Source organism: Otolemur garnettii, unplaced genomic scaffold (assembly GCF_000181295.1).
Source record: "Otolemur garnettii isolate 467f Iridium unplaced genomic scaffold, OtoGar3 scaffold00017, whole genome shotgun sequence".
In the NCBI taxonomy this organism is placed as follows: domain Eukaryota; kingdom Metazoa; phylum Chordata; class Mammalia; order Primates; family Galagidae; genus Otolemur; species Otolemur garnettii.
This window is the reverse complement of record NW_003852412.1, coordinates 1,178,666-1,197,329: the sequence shown is the minus strand read 5'-3', so window position 1 is coordinate 1,197,329 and position 18,664 is coordinate 1,178,666. Positions and strand designations below refer to the sequence as shown.

At 34.1% G+C, this 18,664-nt stretch overlaps 1 protein-coding gene across 1 annotated transcript in view; it reads right to left on the bottom strand.

Moving 5' to 3' along the window:
• CWC27 (CWC27 spliceosome associated protein homolog) overlaps nt 1-18,664 on the bottom strand; it is a 238,280-nt gene that overhangs the window by 103,426 nt on the left and 116,190 nt on the right. Inside the window, exon 11 of the mRNA XM_003785866.2 lies at nt 10,654-10,757. Within this exon, the coding sequence (XP_003785914.1) occupies nt 10,654-10,757 (104 nt within the window). The remainder of the gene's footprint in view (nt 1-10,653; nt 10,758-18,664) is intronic.

The window sequence follows — 18,664 nt, the reverse complement described above, 5'->3', positions numbered from 1 at the left end:
TACTGTAAAGTTGTGAAAAGAATATCTTTTTCAAATTTGATTAAGTGCTACAAGATGTTGAAGAAACTCAACACTCAAATGAATTATATGTTTGATGTCATTTTTGGCAAAACCTCAGAAAATGTCACATAAAAGAAAAACATTTTACTTAAAATAAGGTCTTGACAGCAGTCTGGAAAAGTTAACAACTCCATTCCCAAATGGGAACACTGGTTATAATCAAACCTTTAATGATGATATTAGTTCCTCCTCTTGAGACAATCTAAATACCAAAACAAAACAATAAAATGTGTGCACATACACATACCCTTTACCTCTTTTACTTTTTAAAGTGGATAAATTTGCAATCATTCAATTTGGGCTCCAAATACATAATCTGATTCTAACACTTCCCTGCAGAATTTTCAATGGCCACTTGAGAAAGAAAGAGGTGGCAGACTACAACATTGGCGTAGGATTTTTTTGAAATTTTTTTTTCTAAAATGAAATTTTAGATCTAATTTTCATCAGCAAGGGAGATGGCATCCCAAACTACCAATGCTCCCACATATTCTTAACTCTAGAGCTGAAAATGGTGAGAATTTTTCATCTTTCAATTACATTTACATGGAGGGCATGGTGGCTCAGGCCTGTAATCCTAGCACTCTGGGAGGCCATGTGGGTGGGCTGCTTAAGCTCAGGAGTGCAGGACCAGCCTGAGCAAGAGTGAGATCCTGTCTCTACTAAAAATAGAAAATTTTTTACTAAAAATAGCTGGGCATTGGGGTGAGTGCCTGTAGTCTCAGCTACTTGGGAGCCTGAGGCAGGAGGATCCTTTGAACCCAAGAATTTGAGGTTACTGCTAGCTGTGATGATGCCATGGCATGCAACCCCAGGGCAACAGAGTAAGACTCTGTCTCAAAAATACCTTTTATAGGCTCGGCGCCTGTGGCTCAAGTGGCTAAGGCGCCAGCCACATACACCTAAGATGGTGGGTTCGAATCCAGCCCAGGCCCGCCAAACAACAATGATGGCAACCAAAGAATAGCCAAGCACTGTGGCAGGCGCCTGTGGTCCCAGCTATTTGGGAGGCTGAGGTAGGAGACTCGCTTGAGCTCAGGAGTTAGAGGTTGCTGTGAGCTGTGATGCCATGGCACTCTACCCAGGGTGACAGCTTGAGGCTCTGTCTCAAAACAAAATAAAACCAAAAAAAACTTTTATAATAGCCTGGATGGAACTAGAGACCGTTCTTGTAAGTGAAGTATTATAAGAATGGAAGAACAAACACTACATGTACTTGCTATTCAAATGGAACTAATAGATTAATACTTATATGCACATATGGAACTAACACTCATCAAATTCAAATAGGTGGGAGGGAGGAGGAGAAGATTAGTAAATTCATACCTAACAGTCCAATGTACACTGTCTGGGTGATGGACAGACTTATAACTTTGACTCATCTGGTATAAAAGCAATTTATGTTACTAAAACATTTGTATTCATGTAATATTCTGAAATAAAATAAAAGTTCAAATAAAAAATATACCTAAAGCAAGTTGTTCTTTAAGAGTTTCTGGTCAATTCCAATAGAAATGTTTTCTTTAAAAAAGTACATTACATACAAAATTATAATCAAATGATGTTATGAGAAAAAATTACACATGTGTTTCTGGCATGAAGATAAAAAATACAGAAAAATATCACAAAATTAACACTGGTTATCTCTGGCATAAGTATTAAGGGATGATCTTTCATTTTTTTTTTGTCTTTATATTTTTCTACATTTCTGATAGTTTTGCAAATAATAAATGTTATAATGCTTTTATATTGATAAGAAATGCAGCTTTTTTTTTTTTTAAAGATAGTAATATACAAAGACTAATACTTACCTGCCTTTACTGGGTCAGGAAGGGCATATACATTAGTAATAGGAGGACAAATTGCAATTGCTAAAAATACAGCTAAGGATCTTGTCAAATTTACAACATTAGATTATCAACCATAAAACAGAAAGCATGCTTATTAGAGTATTGTACCAAGACAGTGAGGGATTCAGTGAGAATAAATACACTAATTCTTAAAAGTAGCAACAGACGAATCCTAGGCAACCAGTAGGTGGTCTGTAAGATAACCCAGAATTTAAGACATACAAAATATGTTAGTGTGTTAGAGTTTATTTTTCATTGCATATAAAAATTAAATAGGCTTATAATTTAGAGTTCACAAAGAAAGGGCTCACCAAGATTTGCTCATAATGACTGGTTAGAAAGTTTGTGATGGATTGTCCAAAAAAGAACAAAAGTATTTTATGGCCTCTCAAATTAAACATACTCATTTCTCATTCGCTTTACCTAAAGATTACATTCTTGATATAATTGTGAGGGTATGTATATCTTCACATTTGCTATAGACTTTTAAATCATAGTAATGAAAGACACATTGCTAAAAAAACATAACATGCTTTCTAACACAGGAAGGTAGTCATGTGTTTCGCTAAAATGCCTTTGAGATACTGACTGTCCTAAAGCTTTATTTTCCTAGGACTTTCTGGAAATGAGGTATTCCATACTATTCAGTATTCCAGACGAATTGTTTTAATTAAAACAATATCATTTTTTCTTTTTACCAATATTGTCTATTCTCTATCTTATTAAAGAAAAACAGGTAACATCTAACCTTTCTTAATGAATTAGGGTGATTATAAGAAGCACCAGTAACTTTACCTTTTAAACATAGTGATAGCCTCAAAGAGTAAAGGAAGTATCTATGGCAAATGTATCATGATATCTGACTACTATGTTCTTGTGTTTCCTAACCTAGTATCAATTGGTTGGCTATCACCTCTTGCTGCTACCAGAATAAATGTCTCTAGCTATGCTTTTCTCTCTTACTTTAAAAAAAAAAAAATTTTTTTTTTAAAGCCAGATAAAATAATGGGTTAGACTAGAATAAAGGGTACACAGTCAGTTCCTGCTCTGGCTTTTCTTTTTTCCTTTATTTATTTTAGACATAGTCTTACTATGTTGCCCTAGATAGAGTGCTGTGACATCACAGCTCACAGCAACCTCAAATTCTTGGGCTTAAGCAATTCCTTTGCCTCAGCCTCCCAAGTAGCTGGGACTACAGGTGCCTGCCACAATGCCTGGATATTTTTCTGTTGCAGTTGTCTTTTCTGTTTATCTGGCCTGGGCTGAGTTTGAACCCGCCAGCCTTGGTGTATGTGGCCAGTGCCATAACCTCTGTGCTACAGGTGCTGAGCCCCTTTATTCTTTTTCAAAAAAATTATTGAGCTATGCTTCATATTCTATAACACTCTTTTCAAGTATATTCTCTCTCACTTTATTATTCTCTAATATATTTTGAACTTAGCAAACCAGGTAATCAAGTTGTTAGTACCATGTCTAAAGTCAGAAGAAATAGAACCATCCAATAGCCTGAGAAGCTTTCTATGAATCAAATGCAACTATATCTTCATTTTTCTATGTAAATAAAGTAAAATTAACACACAGATTAAGAGTATACTTCAGGGAAAAACAGGTCTGGTAGTTTTGGCCTTTAAGAAAAAAAATGATGACTCAAGAGTACCTGAAGAAACTTAACTGCTTTGTTAAAAAGGACCAGTTTGCTCAATGAGAAGAATTACATATTAGGCATAACAGTGCTGAAACATTCCAAGAGGGTTTCTGTTTCTTATAAAAACCAAGATTAAGCTAGTTTAACATTATATATTAGCTAGATGAAAAGTAGTCAAAAACTATATACTTTCACAGCCTATCAAGCCTGAGGGGCCCTAGTCTGACTTAATCCAGTATTAAAAAGATAGTCTGAAGATCCTTGAAATGGCCCAGTGCAACTTGAGAGACACTAAGTACCTCAGGGATGTGTTTCATAAAGAGGCTTTAAAATTCTTTGCTGATTTACAAGCTCAGATTGCCTTTTCTTCTCTATCTGGCACTAGTCATAGAGCAGGTATTGTCTGCTTAGAACTCTGAAAGAAGATCTGACACCTTATCTCCCTAAAGCTGATTAGAGAATATGTTCAAACCTGTATCTCTTTGTCACTATGTTCAGTTTGGTACTGGTTTTGTTATGATGAAACTTACAAGAAACCTAGAAAGGACTTAGAGACATAATTTAATAAAAAGGATTATATAGTTTATTAAAGAACTTGACAGTGCCAACACAGGAAACCAACTCTATCTTCAATTAACTACCTTATTCAAAATTTATTACCCTCTACCGCCCACTCCCAACAATCCCATGTATAGGCCTGGATGATTTACAGTGGGACTAAAGAGACTCCAAGGCTTGTAAACAGGATTGTCCTGCAGTACATCTCTCCTGACACTGCTGGTATCTAAAGTAAAACACCACATTCCTTGTTTACCTAAATTGGGGTGTTAGAGTCTACGGCAGATTCTAATGTAATTGTTTAAAATTTTACGAAGTCAAATTTCATGCTATAAAAAATTATAATTATATGACTGTAAGAATGGTTTTATTTCCTGACATTCTATTTCTTCCATTTACTGAAGCATTCCTTTATACATTATCTAGAATCTTTATTTCATTTCTTTGAGACAGAGTCTCACCCTGCCAACCCTGGTAGAGTGCCAAGGTGTCCTGACTCAACGCAACTCACAGCAACCTCAAACTCCTAGGCTCAAGAGTTCTTCTTGCCTCAGCCTCCTGAGTAGCTGGGACCACATGTGCCCACCACAATGTCCTGCTAGCTTTAGAGATGTGGTTCTGCTCCTGCTCAGGCTGGTTTCAAACTCCTGAGCTCAGGCAATCCACCCTCCTCGGCCTCCCAGAGTGCTAAGATTACAGGCGTGGGCTACTGTGCCTGGTCTATTATCTAAAATCTTTAAAAAGTAAACAAATGACAAACAAATGGCAAAAATTATGAAGTTATATTTATAAAATGCATTTCTTCCTAAGAAGTATAATTATATCTGTTACTTAAAACATCCTTGTGATAGAAAAAGTAGCAGATTCTATTTATCTTTAAATATTTGTATGAAGAAACAGATGGCTCTAGATTTTAAAGTAACTTACCTAACATGTAAAATAGATTTAAAAGTAGAACTATGTCCAGAATATATATCCCTAATTGTCTACACTAATCTGGCTAAGGACCTGGCCCAGGAGACTGGGTCAAGATTATAAAACTAATAGAGTATTGATCCCTTGATCAACCATGATTTCCTGACATGGTAGAATCCCTGAAGAAAGTATCATACTTATGAGAGCACCTGGTTAAATGGAGCTCCATTCACACAAGAAGGACAAGACTAGGTATTTAATGTCTAGGCATTAGAACATAAGGTTTTCTTGTTTTTATAGGTTTCTTCCCAAGTGCTTTTAATCCAAAGCAGATAATACATTAAATTCTAAAATGAAGTGTCAATAGCAGCAAGTGTTAAGACTTGCCAGATAGATTCATAAAACCAGAAAATAATATCATCGGAAGCTTTATTTAAGAATGCATGCAAGTTCACACACACATAATTTTTAACAAAGACTATCATTACGGATATGCAACTTTGGAAAACACAAAAGAAATTTTAGTTTGAGATTTTAATTTATGTCATTTGTGACATAAAGCCATACTGATTATATTTTTTAATGGCAATTAATACAGTATTAAAATTCATATTTTCAATTTGTAGGATTTTTATAGGAAACAAAATGGAACTAGGAATAATTATGTTTCTCTTCTTATATATTTAAAATTATTATTTTTATATAGTAATGCAAACTTATTAAAAGTTTTCTTCATTATTTAATTTACTTCTTACAAGAACCCACAGGCTTTTTATCCCTGGATTTATAACAACAAAACTGAGTCACAAAGTCTTAAATAATTTCACTGCTAGTAAAGAGTCTTATCATTTCTTTCTTTTTTGAGAAGATATGATATTCTAAGGCATTCTTATTATCATTAGTGTTACATATCACAAGCACCTAGTATCACTGTCAAAATTACTCCTAAAAATACTAAAATTAATGCATTTTTAGTTGCTCTATATTAGTAGATATGGAACATGTATCCAGACAGAAATTCATACAGAAAATAGGTTTATATTACATAATAATTAGCAGTACTAAACTATACAACAAGCTTTTTAAAATAGCAATTATCTGTTTCTGCACTTACTGGCAAATTAAACTATAGATAGAGCATAAAATGTTCAAAAGACCAAATCATCCAGATTTGTCAGAATATTCAGATAATTTAGTCTTGGACTAAAATAAAATGTGTTATAAAAGCTAGATAGGTAGTCATATAGTTCAATCAAGAAATCTTTCCTTGAACTATATGAATACCCACGAGGGTATTCAGCTCAATTGACCTATGAAGTTACAAAGCTAAAGTCGAATAACACTTTTCAACTTCTCATGTAGGGATCTCACTACACAAATACCTAGAGAACCTCTGGATGTGTTCCCAGAGTTCATGTGGTTCTAATCTTGGAATACCTATCACCTGGGAAGATAAGATAAATTCTGACATGGGATTGAGGATGCCTAATATTTTCCTTTGTTTCTATAATGCTATGTAGAGAGATGGTTCATGGTATCATTTTAATCATGGGGAAGAAGTACTTCTAAAGAAGTACTTCCAGACTTAAAAAAAAGTGCATAAAAACATGTGAATTTCAATTATAATGTAGTGTTTACTGAAATCACAAATTGACAGTTTTCTATCATATCAGCAATATTTGTCAATTGTCATTGATCAAAGTAAATTTAGAGGAAATACAATTTCAAGAAAAAGGTAATCCATTATGTCCATCATAAAGAGATTGTAAGAAAGAATTCTGATAAACATTCTAATAAGACAGTGTTAACAAAATGTTGCTCCCAATACCGTTCTAAAATTCTAAGAATCAAAATAAAATGGCCCACTCTTGGTTTCTAAATACTATACTCCAACAGGAAGAACCAGAGCTCCATAGAAAAGTGGTTGATGCTAGGTCTGGGGAAGGGAAAATAATAAGATTAGCCTGTGGTACCAGAAAGTAAGAAAGTGCTCAAAGATGGGGACATAGGAGCCAAAATGAAAGAGCTACCAATGGCCTAACCTGGAAAAACTTAATAAAATATGATAGTTTAGGATTATTAACACATAGAATAATATAAATATTCAGAAGCCCATATTGAAATAAATAAATAAATAATAGAAGAGAGTTATTTCTTACAGACAAATTTCAAGTTAAGTAGTAGGAATTAGGAAAATAGAAAAGTTTATTAGAACACCACAGTAAATACTTGTTGCTAATAGGCAAGATCTACCAACTACCAATGGATACTAAAATTAGTGGGGGCAAGCTTGAAAAGAAAAATAGAATATTTTTATAGTTTCAAAATATCACCCCCCAAATACTGTACTTATAAATCTCAAAGGTAAAAAGAATAACTTTATATTATAGTAACTCAGCAGACATCACTTTATCAAATGATCAATTTGCTATTACGATTAATGAAGACAAAAGACATCATATTACTCCTGATATAATGAACTGAGAAGGAAAAATTGCACAACTGTAATCCAATCGTGAGAAAACAGCAAATTCACATTAAGAGACATTCTACAAAATACTGAACCAGGATGCTCCAAAGTTTCAAGGTCATAAAGATAAGGAAAGACCGAGGAACTGTCACAGATCAGAGTACACCAACAAGACCTGACTTCTAAATGCACTATGGAATCCTAAATACAACCGTAGGTAGAACAGAAAAAGAATATTAGTGGGAAAAATGGTGAATTCTAATTAGGTCTGTAGTTAGTTAATAGCATTGTTCCAACATTAATTGTGAAGTTTTGATCATTGTACTGTGCTTATACAAGACCTTAACATTAAAGGTATATGGGCACTCTATTATTTTTGCAACTTCTGTGTAAATCTAAAATTATTCAGAGTAGAACAAGGAAAAATAAATAAACACAATGGCTAATTCAGAGACCAGTAGAAAAAAGTATCTATCAAATGACCTGATTTTTTTTTGGAAGCCAATTTTTTAAACTGCCATTTACATTTGGGGTAAATCCAAGTATTCTTATACAAGATAAGGAAAATTAACAGAAAAATAATTATCAATATAATCCCCTTTGTAATTACAGCATAAAAAAATTTTAATGTGGTTAACTTTTGTGTAAGTAGACTAAAACTCTGTAAGAATCTTATCTCTCATGTCAAGGAATAAATCTTTTAGACTCAAACTTTTCTTTACCTAATTATATAATATTTGTAATTCAAAGGCAGATAAATAAACATAGTGCTGTTTATGCCTAATACAGGCCTTACCTATAAAGTACTATTATGTACTGTCTGTGGCATCTCACTCACTCTTACTAGATCATGAATTACAAGAGTCAAGAACCAGACATCTATTGATAACGTCATACCCTCAGTCCACCATAGTTCTTTCATACCTCTAGTCTACCACAGTTCTTGAGACATGGGGGTACCAACAATTATTAGCTCAAATTAATAAAGTAATTAAGTAAAAGATCTTTTTAGTTGAAATTATTTTCATGTATTTAAAATGCTTTTAGTGTTTGATAGAGGGAGGGTAAACGGTGGGACCACACCTATGGAGCATATGTTAAGCACTCCAAATTGTATTAAAAAAGTCAACACTGTACTGACATATGCATAAATGTATTCATGATCTATGTGCATATGACTTAATAAAAGGAATAAAAAATAAAAAATGAAAACAATATCACCTAAAAATTTGTACCCTTGTATTAATTTGAAATAAAGTCTTATTCCACCTCAAAAAATAAATAAACAAATAAAATCTACACATTCTATCAAAAAAATAAATAAAATGCTTTTCACTATTAAAAAAAGGCCCCTGGGAAAGTTAAGTATAAACTCAAAAATAAAAGAATCCTCACTATACTTCTTTTAAATCTCAATATTGACAATATAGCTTATTTCTCTTCTGGGTTATATGTATTTTACCTATATGAACTAGTCACAAATGAGTTTATCTTCTCTCTTAAATTCAGTTTATAATTTGCACTGTTAAGATTGAATTAATTTTTTAATAATTATTTCCATTCTAATATCTATTTCAGTGACTTTCAATTCTTTATGAAGTATTTACTTGCCTTTACCATAACAGTCATTGGGGATATGATGCAAATAATCTGAGAACTATGTACTTTAGTTATGTGGCATTACTTGTGCTACTTAAATAATAATAGCTATGGCCAAATATTAACCAGCTACTCTGTATTAAGAATATATATTCTTTAAGGCCAAATGCTAACTTATTCTTTGATATACCCCTAGTGAATGTTATAGAATCTAGTAGATAAAAACATTTCATGTTTTCCAAAAAGCATAAGAATAGTTTATAAGACTATTTTACTAGGGGGTACCAAAAAAATGTATACACATTTTAAGTGATCTTATTGGAAATAAAATTGATCATTCCCCCCAGATGTACAAATTACAGGTAAAATGGACGTGCGTAGCATGTCTAGGTACACGTAACCAGTAATGGTAACTTCTATTTAACTTTGAAAAGTAATACACAGATAATATCTCTTAAAATGTGTGCATATATTTTTGGCACCTTCTGTATGTACAAAGCAAATTCATTAAATCAAATTTAGTATAAATTAAAAGAGGCAACTGAATAAAATTTCTAATCATATTCACTAAAGCTACAATGTTACTATTGTAAAAAGAAAACAAATTTGAGAGTTCTGAGTCGTTATTTTGGAAACTAAACATTGATATGCTTTATACATGAAACAGTTTTAAACTAAAGATTGTCGTTAAATAAAGCTTTTCATGAAGCTGCTCTAGTTTAATAAAACCATGGTGAACCAAAAAACATATTTAACCTGCATAAATGGCATGCTATTTCAATCAGCTTTATCAGTATTTTATATTTTCTATGTCTTAACATAAGAGTAATGACAAAAACCAATGCATGAGTAAGTTTACACAAGCCCCAAACATGGGGCCAAACATTTCTTTTAAAAGAAATATAAAAAAATGAACATTCCATCCTTGTGCACTTTTAATCCATTTATATGCTATGGCAACACTTAAGCTTTTCTTGATTTCGAGTACTCAGTGAATTTGCTTTAATCTTAGTAAAGGACAATAGTGTTATGATCCTGTTTGCAATGAGATTACTTCTCAAATAAATGTCCTAGTTGAGAATTTATTTTTATTTTATTTTTTGAGATAGAGTCTTAGTTTATCGCCCTCGGCAGAGTGCCATAGCGTTACGGCTCACAGCAACCTCCAACTCCTGGGCTTAGGTGATTCTCTTGCCTCAGCCTCCCGAGTAGCTGGGACTACAGGTGCCTGCCACAACCCCTGACTATTTCTTTTGTTGCAGTTTGGCCGGGGCTGGGTTTGAACCTGCTACCCTTAGCATATGGGGCCGGTGCCCTACTCACTGAGCCACAGGCGCCACCCCAGTTAGGAATTTATTGTACTGGCTAACTGTCCAAAGAAAGCATGAGAGAAACCCTGCCCCCAAATCTCTTCAACCTAAGGAAGGAAGGCAGATGGAAGGAATAAAGAAGAAGGAAGAGAGAAGGAAAGAAAGAAAAGGTTGGAGGAAGGAGGAGGACCACTAAGGAAGAGAAGGAGTATCAAGTAAAAACATTAAGACTGAAAATGCCCTTACCTTCATTTCTGTTTTCTCCTTGTTTTGCTGCATTATCTACTCTTTTTTGTTTTGCTGCTAAGAGCTCCCGCTTTAATTGTCTTGCTTCTTTTCTGAGCTCTTCACTAAAAAGCAAAAATAGTTATATAAGTGTATAATACACTGAAAAACAAAGTTGTTTAGCAAAACAATTGTTGGTTTTCAGGTACACTAAATTTAAGAAAAACACAGTGAATAATGTAATTAATTCATTTTGTTTCCATGTATATATACTTTTGGTACGGAAACATACTTAGGGGAAATTTTGAAAGTTATAATTTTTTATGATAGCAACAATGACTTACTATAAAATACAGACGTCTACAGAACATTTCATTCTAATAAAACTTAATATACATTCTTCTCATCAGGTCACAGATCATCCTCCAAAATTGATCATATCTTAGGACAGAAGTCTAATCTCAGCAAATTAAAAAAAATAAAAATTATTCCTTGTATCTTCTCAGACCAGCATGGAATAAAAGTTGAACTCAACAGCAACAGGAATTTTCATACTCAAACAAAGTCATGGAAACTAAATAATCTTAGGCTGAATGATAGCTGGGTCAAAAACAAAATTAAGAAGAAAATGACCAAATTTTTGGAACAAAATGATAATGAAGATGCAAATTATCAAAACCTGTGGGATACTGCAAAGGCAGTCCTAAGACAGAAATTTATAGCATTGGAAGCCTTCATCAAAAAAACAGCAAGAGCGGAAGCCAACAACTCTCAATCCCAAACCCAGCAGAAGAAAAGAAATAACCAAAATTAGGGCATGATTAAATGAAATTGAAAACAAAACAATCATTCAGAAGATCAACGAAACAAAAAGTTGGTTTTGGTTTTTTGGAAAGATTAATTAAAATCAATAAACCTTTGGCCAACCTAACCAGAAACAGAAAAGTAAAATCTCTAATATCATCTATCAGAAATGATAAAAGAGAAATAACAACAGATACCTCAGAAGTTAAAAACATCTTCAATGATTACTACAAAAAACTCTATTCCCAGAAACATGAAAATCTGAAGGAAATGGACAAATAGCTGAAAGCACACCACCTTCCTAGACTCAACCAGAAAGAATTAGAAATTTTGAATAGACCCGTATCAATCACTGAAACAGAATAAACAATACAAAATCTCCCCAAAAAGAAAAGTCTGTGACCAGAAGGCTTCACATCTGAATTCTATCAAACCTTTAAAGAGAAACTGGTACCTATATTATACAACATTTTCCAAAGCATAGAAAATGAAGGAATACTTTCCAGCACATTCTATGAAGCAAATATCACCCTGATCCTCAAACCAGGAAAAGATTCAACAAAGACAGAAAATTATAGGCCAATATCATTAATGAATATTGATGCAAAAATATTCAATAAGATCTTAGCAAACAGAATTCAACAACACATCAAAAAAACTATGCACCATGATCAAGCTGGTTTTATTCCAGGGTTAGAGGGTTGGTTCAACATATGCAATTCTATAAATATAATACATCACATAAATCAAATAAAAAATAAAGACCATATGATTCTCTAGATTGATGCAGAAAAAGCTTTTGATAATATCCAGGATCCTTTCATGATCAGACACTTAAGAAAACAGGCATAGAAGGGACATTTCTTAAACTGATACAGGCCATCTACAGCAAACCCACAGCCAATATCATATTGAATGGAGTAATATTGAAAACATTTCCATTTAGATCGGGAACCAGGCAAGGATGCCCATTGTCTCCACTGCTATTCAACATTGTAATGGAAGTCTTAGGCATTGCAATTAGGATAAAGAAGGTGATCAAGGGTATCCAAATAGGGTCAGAGGAGATCAAACTCTCACTCTTCGCTGATGATATGATTTTATACCTGGAAAATCGCAGAGACTCAACTATAAAACTCTTAGAAGAGATCAAGGAATACAGTAGTGTCTCAGGATACAAAATCAATACTTACAAATCAGTAGCTTTTATATATGCCAATAATAGTCAAGCTGAAAACATAGTTAGGGACTCTATTTCTTCTATAGTAGTGCCAAAGAAGATGAAATATCTGGGAATTTACCTAACAAAGGATATGAAAGATCTCTATGAAGAGAATTATGGAACTCTGAGAAAAGAAATAGCTGAAGATGTTAACAAATGGAAAAACATACCATGCTCATGCCTGGAAAGAATCAACATTGTTAAAATGTCCATACTACCCAAAGCAATCTACAAATTTAATGCAATCCATATTAAAGCACCATTGTCATACTTCACAGAGCTTGAAAAAATAGTGCTTTGTAAAAAAAACCTCAAATAGCCAATACATTACTCAGAAATAAAAACAAATCAGGAGGTATCATGTTACCAGACTTCAGGCTATACTATAAATCTACAGTGATCAAAACAGCATGGTAGTGGCACAAAACCAGAGAGATAGATTTACAGAACAGAACAGAGAACCAAGAGAGAAACCCAGCTACTTATTGTCATTTGATCTTTGATAAGTCTATCAAAAACATTCAGTGGGGGAAAGACTATTTACAAATGGTGCTGCATGAACTGGCTAGTGACCTGTAGAAGACTGAAACTTGGATGCCCACCTTTTACCAGTAACAAAAATTGATTTTCACTGGACATGAAACTATAAAAATACTAGAAGAGAGCACAGGGAAAACACTTGAAGAAATCAACCTGGGAGAATATTTTATGAGGAGCACCCCCCACCCCCCGCGCCTGGGCAATTGAATCAACACCAAAAATATATTACTAGGATCTGATCAAACTGAAAAGCTTTTGCACAGTCAAGAGCACTATCAGTAAAGCAAACAGACAACCTTCAGAATAGGAGATTTTTGCAGGTTATGCTTCCAACAAAGGTCTGATAACTAGAATCCACAGAGAACTCAAACTAATCAATAAGAAAAGAACAAATAAACCCACTTCTATGTGGGCAAGAGACTCGAACAGACTTCTCTGAAGAAGACAGGAGCATGGCCTACAAACACATGAAAAAATGCTCATCATCTTTAATCATCAGAGAAAAGCAAATTAAAACCACTTTGAGATATCATCTAATTCCAGTAAGATTAGCCCACATAACAAAATTCCAAAACTACAGATGTTAGCATGGATGCAGAGCAAAGGGCACACTTCTATTCAAGGAACTAAAAGTAGACCTAGTACTCAATCCTGCAATTCCTCTACTAGATATATACCCAAGATGATCAAAGATCATTTTATAACAAAGACATTTGCACCAGAATGTTTACTGCAGCCCAATTCGTAATTGCCAAGACATGGAAATAGCCCAAGTGCCCACTGACCCATGAATGGATTAACAAATTGTGTATATGTACACCATGGAATACTATGCAGCCATAAAAAGATAGAGACTTCACATCTTTTATGTTTGTTTACCTAGATGGAGCTGGAACATATTCTTCTTAGTAAACTATCTCAAGAATGGAAAAAAAAAAGTATCCAATACTATGAAATCAATATATAATCACCCATACATTCATATGAATAGTAAAACATAACTATAATCTAGAAAGCAGGAGGGATGAGGGAGAGAGAGCATGAGGAGGTGAGAGGAAGGAGGGCATTTGGGGAGACCTCACCTAATGTGCATGATGCAATGGTACATTAAAACTATTAAGAAAAAAGTATAATTGTGATGGATGCATTAATCAGTACATCAAATCAGTACACTGAACCCTATAAATGCATTAATGTATATAGTTATGATTTAATAAAAACAAAAAATACAAGCATATCAAACATAAGACAAATGATATATTATCCTAATTCTCTAGCAAATTTAATATTCTAGTTTTAATTTAATAATTCATGGAGATCCTAGATCAAAACAAATTTTTTAAATCAATACCATTCACTAAACCTGGACATACACAAAAAAACTTAGGTTCAAAACTTGTTGAATTTCTGAACTAGAACCAGTAATTATCATTTATTAAACAATTATTACATGCTACATACAATGCTAAAAACTTTTAAAATGCATTTGATTTTTTTAAACCCAAATGTTTAACTCATTTAATACCAAAGTTTAGCATATAATTTTCTCTTCTGAGAAAACTATCAGGCTGCGGTACTCTGCTGACTAATATAATCAATGTGTTAAAGGAACACTAAGAAGTAAATAACTTCACTACAATTCACTAGCTAGGATATTCAAACTCATGCTTTGGAAAAAATTACTACTTATGTCATGAACCTTGTAATAGTTAAAAATATACATATATTACTTTTGAATGTCAAGCATCCCTGTATTTTCAACAAAAGCTAGACTGAATCACAGATACTAGAAGACTACAAGCCCAAGCAGGCACCACCCTCTGAAAATGGTCTTCAAAGATAAGCAAACCAAGCTTCAAAAATGGTCTTCAAAGATAAGCAAACCAAGCTTCAGTATACTCTTAAGTCTAGATAATTAGACAGTGATTCAACTTTTAGTGTTTACACTTGATTCCAAATCCCATACCTTTTCACCACTGCTATGCAGGCATCCTTAAACTACAGCCCGTGGGCCACCTGTGGCCGCCTAGGACATTTATCCAGCCCGCAGGGTGTTTTTGCTGCCGCTGCCTGTCCTGCTTAGCAGCTGACTCATCCCGGGGGCCCGCAGTCTGGCCCTCCAATGGTCTGAGGGACAGTGCACTGGCCCCCTGTTTAAAAAGTTTGAGGACCCCTTTTAGAGTTATCAAACTAAGGCCATAGAATGGGGCTTACCATGTTTATGACTCAGCTCTTTTTTCTTTTTCTCAATACCAGACACATACAGCTACATTTTATGTCTGCAGATACTGAATTCTGAAACTTCCTTCTCTGATCAAAACTCACTACCTTTTTGGTTTTTTCAGTATTTCATTCCTACTAAATTTGTGCTCACTCTTGTAATAATGAAAGCTAACTCCTTAACCCAGTGGTTCTCAACTTTCCTAATGCCGCGATGTATTTTCACTGATACAAAGGGGTTGCGACCCACAGGTTGAGAACCGCTGCCTTAACCACAGTTTATGGTCCACCAGTCCCATTCTAACACAAATTGGCTCTCTATCTCTTGTGGATTCTAGTGCCATCCATTTCACCGATGTCCTTATTAGTACCTTTAATTTTCTTGATTTTCTTCATTTTCCTGTGAATGCATCATAATCACCTGGCAGAACCTGTTAAAAGCATGTTCTGGGAGACGAACCTCTAGATTATATAATAAATTTAGATGTAGAATGTCATCTTGAAATTTGCCCGTGTAACAAGTTCCCTAGGTGATTCCAGTATGCACTTGGGTTTAGGACCCAACACTTTAGTACTTTACTAAAGAAATCATCCTGTCTTATAATTTCAAGCACGTCTACTTAACTGTTCCTTTCATTTAGTAAACAAACATGCTCAAATTTCTCTAGACTCTGCTTAAATCAAGTGATTATTATCTTCACAAATGGACTTGATTCCTAAAAGAATAGTTTATAGTTTACTTCATCAAGTTCTAACTTCTTAATCTGTTTCCCTCTTATACTTCATTGACACTGCTTCTGTATCAACCAAAGTCAATGGCCTTTTCTCAGTTTTCCCTTTCCTCTTTGGCCTCTTTATTATTCAATGATGTTAGCTATTCTTTCCTTCTTGGAATTTTACCCCAGTCAGACTAGCACCACTTTAGAGACTTTAATTTCCAGTTTTTCTGGTTACTCTTATTCTTCCCATATAATGCTTGCCATTTTCTTCATCTCTATCCCTGTACCCTGGCATTTTACTCTAATCTTACAATGTCAGCTATCACTTCTACATAAGTTATTTCGAAATTTAGATGTTTGCCTTGATTTTGGTCCTACATTTCTAACTATCTGTAACAAATCTTCATGCAGATTAATGTTCAAAAGAAATACAAGGTAAAACGCATATGCAGGTTTAAGCTTCCTAGCAGCCACATTAAAAAAAAGCAAAAGGAAACAGATTAATTTTAACAGCGTATTTTATTTAACTTAATATATCTAAAATATTATTTCAATCTGCAACCAATACTAAACTTATTAATATATTTTATGTTCTTTTACTGCACTGTCTTTGAAATCCAGTGTGTATTTTAAACTTACAACACAGCTTAATTCACAGTAGCCACATTTTAAGAACTCAGATCTAGATCAGGTCAGATGTCTCAAAGGCAGGTCTACTTTTAGATCCCTGAGTGTTCTCCATACTTCTTTCCAAAAGGGACGTATTAGCTTGCACTCCCACCAGCAGTACAGAAGTGTTCCCTTTTTTCCACATCCACACCAACATCTGTAGTTTTGCAATTTTGTTATGTGAGCCACTCTTACGGGAGTTAGATGATATAGCAAAGTGGTTTTGATTTGCATTTCTCTGATGATTAAAGATGATGAGCATTTTTCATGTGTCTGTAGGCTGTGCACCTATCATCTTCAGAGAAACTTCTGTTCAAGTCCCTTGCCCACAAGGAAATGGGGTTACTTGTTCTTTTCTTATGTTTGAATTCTCTGTGGATTCTGGTTATCAAACTTTTCTCAGAAGCATAACCTGCAAATATCCTCTCCCATTCTGAGGGTTGTCTGTTTGCTTTACTTACTGTGTTCTTGGCTGTGCAAAAGCTTTTTAGTTTGATCAGATCCCAGTGATGTATTTTTGGTGTTGGGTCAATTCCCTGGGGGCGGGGGGGAGGTCCTCCTCATAAAGTATTCTCCCAGGCCAATTCCTTCAAGTGTTTCTCCTGCACTCTCTCCAAGAATCTTTATAGTTTCATGTCTTAAGTTTAAATCTTTTATCCAGTGAGAATCAATTTTTGTTAATGTGAAAGGCATGGGTCCAGTTCCAGTCTTCTACAAGTCACCAGCCAATTCTCCCAGCACCATTTGTTAAATAGGGAATCTTTCCCCCCATTGATATTTTTGATGGGCTTATCAAAGATCAAATAAGTGTCTGGGTTCATCTTTTGGTTCTCAACTCTGTTCCATATATCTACCTCTCTATTTTTGTGCCAATACCATGCTGTTTTGATCACTATAGATTTATAGTATAGTTTGAAGTCTGGTAGCGTGATTCTTCCTGATCTGTTTTTATTTCTGAGTAAAGTCTTGGCTATTTGAGGTTTTTTTCTGGTTCCATATAAAATGAAGTACTATTTTTTCCAGATGTAAGTATGACAGTGGTGCTTTGACTGGGATTGCATTAAATTTATAAATTGCTTTGGGTAATATGGACATTTTAACATTGTTGATTTTTCACAGCCATGAGCATGGTATGTTTTTCCATTTATTAACATTTTCAGCTATTTCTTTTCTCAGAGTTTCATTGTGCAGCTTTTGAATTTGAGACTGAGGATTCAAAATGGCAATGGCAAGTATCTTGCATAATTTTCAGTGAGTTTTTATTTGTTCCCAGATGCTTTTCTCATTTCCTACAGTTTCCAGGAAAAGTGCTTTAGGAAAATTTTGAGTTTTATCTGTTCTTTTTTTCTCATGGCATGTGAAATATTACTTTAATAAAAGGGTAGTGAACTCAAATACTGACCTCCTCTAAAATTAACTTTCAAAAAAAAAAAAAAACACTGATAAAGATTATCAAGACCTAAGTCCTTGACATACCTCTGAAGAGAACTGTAATGTACAAAAATGAAAAGGAATATATGGGAGTTTCTTACATGGTAAATGAATTTGCTTAGGGACATTGTTAAACAAGTTGATGGCTAAACACATGTGTGTTATAGACTATTGTTTTTTGGACCATGTATGTGACAATTGCAGTTAGCTTAAGCCTGCTATTTCCCAACATCTGATAAGAATTCATAACACATGGAAATGATTGCAAACCAAACAGTACATCCTTCATCATTTTTAGTCTGCTGTTTTAATCACAAAGATACCAAATCTGTTTGTAATGAAACAACAGCTTGACTGTTGATGAAATTATAAAGCAGCAACAATAAAAGCCCATCATAGGTATTAAAACTATTGTTGCACGGCACAA